Below are 5939 nucleotides of genomic sequence, written 5' to 3'. Positions count from 1 at the left end.
GCAGTGATCAGCATTAGACACTGTTACACACTGCAGTGATCAGTATTAGACACAGTTACACACTGAGGGCACAGTTACACACTGCAGTGATCAGCATAGGACACTGTTACACACTGCAGTGATTTGCATTAGACACTGTTACACACTGCAGTGATCAGCATTAGACACTGTTACACACTGAGGGCACAGTTACACACTGCAGTGATTTGCATTAGACACTGTTACACACTGCAGTGATCAGTATTAGACACTGTTACACACTGAGGGCACAGTTACACACTGCAGTGATTTGCATTAGACACTGTTACACACTGCAGTGATCAGTATTAGACACTGTTACACACTGAGGGCACAGTTACACACTGCAGTGATCAGTATTAGACACAGTTACACACTGAGGGCACAGTTACACACTCCATCAGCATTAGGCACTGTTACACACTGCAGGCCTTAGGAGATTTATATTCTTGAGGAGACATTCTTTGATGCCAGCTCTGCATCACTGACACTGGGCTTAGGTCTGCCATCAGATTATGTTCTGAAGTAGGCAAGTGTTTCTAGAAAAGAGCTAAAACTATTTCTGTGTCAAAAACATAACGACAAAAAATCAGCATAGCCTGCCAGCCAGCACAACTTTCACAGAAGTATAAAGTGTCCAACAGAAGCTGATAATTAAGTTTCAACAGTATTGCCAGTTTCTCTTTTAAAAATTGGGAACTGTTTCCCACAGGTGAATGTTTATTTGTTTTACTCAGATTATTTTATTCCTTCTAAAGAGGCAAAACACCCTGACAGCAGTTCTTTCCCTCACATCCCTTTTTTAGCAGAGACTGTTGAAAATTCACATTTAAAGTGTTGACTGAGAAAAAAATTAACTGTGAAACAGATATTTAGCTCCTTTAATAAGCAAAACTATTGTCAACACATCCTGGTAGACAATGCTTTTAATTGTAACAACATTTTATCTCAAGGCAGTCTCAAAGTTTAATTAAGTTATGCAAAAGAAAATTATGTTTATGCTTTCATCAGTATTGTAGCGGCAAATTTGATGTAACAAATTTCTTATCTCTTTAAGTATGCTTAGACAACATATTACTGTATTTAAAATTGCAGTCTACCAAACTGCTGAATTCAGAGAGAACTTTGAGACTGCAGAGAGCCAAAGGCAACACAGAGAAACAGAGTAACATGGTTTTGTGTTTGAAATACCTGTAGATTGCATAAATTCTCATGTTAATCTGGTGCCATGAAGCTTGAAGAAATCCCACTGGGCCTTCAAAAAACTGGCATCTTATATTGTAATTTTCATTATAACTAGAGTAATCTTATTATTTTCCTTTACAGTTGTGCTGGTTTTGGATGGGGTAGAGTTAACTTTCTTCACAGTAGCCACTGTGGGGCTGTGTTCTGCATTTGTGCTGAAAACAGTGTTGATAATTCCAGGATGTTTTTGTTATTGCTGAGCAGAGCTTGCACAGTCACGGCACCCAACACAAGGCTCGAAGGGTTCAAGGCAAGAGCAGATTTGGTTGGAATGTGCTAGATCAAGTTTATAGCTGCTATTGCTGCTTAGCTGCTGACAGGCTTGTGTGCTTGCCATGGGGCTTGCTGCCTTCTGTACATTAGTGCTTGTTAGTGGCTGGCTTTTTGCTTTCACTGCTTGCTGTACCACTTATCTTGCTCTCCTGTGCCTGGGAACATTCTGATAACAGCAGTGTTTCTGTGTACTGGACAAACTGGAACTCCAGTGTGAACTCAAACGGTCTGTGACCTGTGGATGAGCCCATGCAGCAGCAGGATGCTCCGAAGCATCTGTGTCCGTGGAGAAGTCCAGAGGAAGGCAAGAAAGCCTGCAGCACTCGGTATTCCCACCTGAGTGCAACGTCCAAGTCTTCCTCAAGGCCCTGTTGAAGAAATACTTGGTTCTCTGAAGCCTTTCAATCTTAAAAATGTCATGGGCTGTAGGAAGGATTGACTTCAGTCAATGGGTTATGAGGAACTAACATGAATCGTTGCTGTTACAGAGTACTGGTGCTCAGAGGAATTTAACAGACTGCAGGAAAATACGTCACAACAGCAGCCTGTTCACCTTAGCAGGGCAGCCTGGGCAATGCTGATAATGCAGAGGACTACATTTGATCACTGACAGCACAGTCAGCACCCCTTGTGCTGCCCTCTCTCCGAGGCAAAGACAAGTGTCCAGCAGTGCCCGAGCTCGCCCGGTCACTGTGGGGTGGGAGGTGATTGTCTCATAATCCATTCGGGACAGCGTCTGCTGCGAGCGAAGCACGTCCAGCAGGTGATTGAGACGTCCTTCCGTCATGCAGCTCAGTATGGTCTGTCTCTGGCACGTGAGTATTTGGCAGAAGTTTCCTTTGCAGCAACGACCTGGAAACAAAAAGTGAAAAGGAAGTGAGAGGGAAAAAGGAAACAAAATGAGTTAAACTAGTACTATTTTCTTCCAGAAGTTTTTAGCAAGTGGTAACATCGACACCAGAAATATTAACCCAGTAGAGGAAGAAAGTAGGAAGAGTTAGTTTATGTGCATTGCAGGTTCAAAACTAGTCCAAAGTATTTTCATCTTTTATTTGAAACTCATGAAGGTCAGATGGCAGAAAATAAGTGTTTCTAAAGACCATTAAGTGCTCAGTTTTTTAGGGAGGAGATTTTCAGGTCTTATGCTATTTGCTGAGCATCTGTATTGAACTTCACACAAAACAGCTTGGCTTGGCACAGATGAGAAAACTTCTCCTGTAAAAAATGGAAGGACAGATAACAGCTCAGGGTAGCAGGAGTGTTTGAAACATGTACCGTGAAACTGGGAAAATGAATATACATCAAAGCCAAACTGATAAGAAAAGTAATACTCTTGGCAAAATGGTCAAGAGCTTTGGGTTCTGTCTCTTTTCACAAAGTGATTAGAACACTTAGTACTGATATTGGGGTTTTTAGTGTACAGGAAACAATTAAGAACCAAAAGCCACGTTGCTTTGGAGAACATGCCTCTGTCATTCTGATTGTTGCTGAGGGTTGTGTGATGAACTTTTCCTGCACAATCTAGTCTGTTGATTTATTCAGAAATTATGTCATCACTCAAGTGAATTGCCAGGGAGAAGGATGGCCAGCTACGCTGAGAACTATCACAAAGCAGTTTGCAAAAAGTTAGCAAAAACAGCTCCCAGAGCTTCACCCACAAGCAGAGTCAGGCTTCCCAAACCAGAAGCTGGCCCTTCCTGCCTCTGTTCTGTAGGAAGACCTGAGATCATGTAAGTGAGGGAATGGATGGCACCCTGTCACCTGTTCCTGGAGTCAGGAGCTACTCTTGCAGAGGTACACAAGAGCACAGCTTAAGATGGCAAGAAAAATCATTCCAGACTGAACCAACTAATGTATTTCACATTCAGTGTGTGCTGTATGTTTTGTATTTTTATTGTGGTCTTTTCAGAACTGTTCTCAGCCTCCCAGTGACCCTGGAAAAGAATGTTCTGGACAGTGACCCTGGAGCCAATGTTCTCAATAGGCAGTGCCTGGACTTCTGGGAAGAGAGGAGTGTCTGTACAGAAACAGACTCCTGAGACACTGGGATCGAGTTAGGAGCAGCTAGTACATGAAATACCTAAAATGTGCACAAAATTTAGAAAGATCTTAATATTTAGAAATATTTTAAACAATTTGGTCACTTAGATCTGGCCAAGGCAAATACTGCCACCTCAAACTGAAGTGATGCCTTACTTGTCACTGCTTGTCCGAGGTGCACTGGTTGTGGTCTGTGCTTAAGAGCCGGTGGTGGGGCAACATCCTGACTGCTTTGATTGTTTGCAGTCGAACCAGCTAAAGGAATCTTCCCAAAGAAGTTTGGTTTTCTGCTCTCAGAGCCTGGATGATCTAGAAAAGGTTAAAATGAGCAAAATTAGATCCTTGAATTGAACAACAACAAAACCCTATACATGTGTCACACACTGCAGAAAACTGGAATTAAGACTGACTTGAGACTGCTTACTTATCACTAGCTATTCTTGTTAATACGTCTGTCAAAAACAACACTCAGTATTTGTGTGTGTGGGAAAGGCAGCTCTACATTTACAGGTCAGTATTAAAAAAAAAAAATTAGCAAACTCAGCTTTTTGATCTATACATTTAATCAAAAAACATTGTGGTGTCTCTGGTTTCCTGCAGTGAACTCACACATCAGATGACACCAGCAGAAGGCACAGCTTTACTCTGAGAAGGGACAATTTTACATGGAAAATAACATTTCTATATTGAACAACTAGTAATAGTTATGATTTTCTTATAATTGCTAGGGCTGAATATAGTTCAAGATAGACACCTTTGCTTGTTTTTGCATTCTGTGGGATAGTATTTGACAGACCCATCTCAAGAATATTCTCTCTTCCTTCATTATTTCCACTGCTATCAAGCAGACCAGCTGATGAGCTTGGCACTACAAAAGGAATTTTCTTGCTGATTAAGCGGTTGTTTTTTGGAGGACAGATGATCTGAAAGAGATCAAAATAGAGAAGAGTTACCCTCTTGGGAACTTTTGTTCCAAAACATTTTCTAAACAGGAGATGTTGAAAACAAATGTGGAGTGGAAGGTGTTGTTTTTGCAAGAGCAGCATCAGAGTGAGCTCTGAAGAAGGTAATCCAGTGGGGTTGGCTGTTTGCCTGGCTGGAGTTACCCTGCTCAGGGACACTTTGCCCCAGTGTTTGCACTGTGCATTGGCAGGGCTGTCAGGAGAAATGAGCAGCTCAGGAAGAACTCTTGAGACTCTGGTGCCGTGTACTCACCTCAGAATTGCAGGTGCCTGTGTGCAGTGTGAATGGTTCTGAGCCTTTGCAGGCATCAAGCGCTCTCTCCTGGAATGAAAAAGCACAGGAACCCCAGTAAGTGGAGATGTGCTTTGTTCAGGAGTTTATACTGACAATATATATTATACTCCAAGGTGTGCTCCTATGTGGTAACAATGAATTGCACTGAGCAATTTTACATTTTAACACGTCAGTGGGCACAGACTCTGACACAAAATTCTACCCTGTTACTGTTTCTGGTGTTTCAAATTTATTTTAAAACCCATTTTTGACTCATGCAGAAAAAGGTGAAAATAAGGTTATATTGAGAGAGATTGGGCTAGCTATAACATGTTTTCCTTTAAGGATCCAACCAGCACAGCCATCCTGTGTTTAGGATGCCAAACTGTCTGCAATAAGGATGTGTCAGTACTTGTAACTTTTTCCCCATTCGCACATCCACTGCAGATTTGTTAAACTATTTTTTAGTTTTTATACTTCAACAGTTGTGAATCAATCGATTTCTGAGAAACTTCAGTATCATTTTCACAGTAATTTTGGACTTATCAGTTTGGTTGTTTGAACAATAAATAGTGCCCTTTACTAATTTAGCAAATAAAAAATAAAACCTTGTTCAAGGACAATCAAAACATTAGATTAGGGAATATTTGGTAATAAACTTCAACAGTAGTAAAAAATACTGACTATAACTATGCCAACTACTGAAACACTGATCAAGTCTGTTCTACAACGGCAGAATGTGATTGCAACGTGCAGAAATAATCCATCCCAGGCTGCACACAGGCACAGCAGTGACAGCGAGAGTACAGCGTGGGCTGTGGAATTCAGGTGGAGTCACAGGACAGGCAGAGGGCTGGAGCTCCTGGCCCTGTTTCCCCTCCATGACTGAGTTATCGAGGTAGGACACAGCTCTATTTGTGGGAGTCACATTTGTGCCAGATTTCCCATAGCATTGTAGACATACATGGAGTTAGCTGGGTCCCTCAGCTGCTGGCCATTCCCAATCATTCCTGTGCTATCAGAGAACCCTCTGAGACTGGAGGACAAGGAGTGCCTTGTTCCTGAAAGCATGTCAGTTTGGAAACAGTGCTGATACTGGCACTGCTACAACAGGTACAAGTGCTGTC

At 41.9% G+C, this 5939-nt stretch overlaps 1 protein-coding gene across 1 annotated transcript; it reads right to left on the bottom strand.

Moving 5' to 3' along the window:
• Nucleotides 1-2068: 2068 nt before the first annotated feature.
• LOC114069468 lies at nt 2069-4860 on the bottom strand (the record flags this gene model as incomplete). Its single annotated transcript, XM_027906275.1, has 4 exons — nt 2069-2388; nt 3733-3885; nt 4331-4499; nt 4792-4860. Coding segments are annotated over 4 exons (711 nt in total), but the record flags the coding sequence as incomplete, so codon positions are not given.
• Between the last annotated feature and the right edge of the window lie 1079 nt (nt 4861-5939).

This window comes from Empidonax traillii, unplaced genomic scaffold, assembly GCF_003031625.1.
Source record: "Empidonax traillii isolate 1590-97213 ecotype Southwest subspecies unplaced genomic scaffold, ASM303162v1 scaffold1268:size140479, whole genome shotgun sequence".
In the NCBI taxonomy this organism is placed as follows: domain Eukaryota; kingdom Metazoa; phylum Chordata; class Aves; order Passeriformes; family Tyrannidae; genus Empidonax; species Empidonax traillii.
Note: the sequence above shows the minus strand (reverse complement) of the source record. Positions and strands in the feature narration are given on the sequence as shown.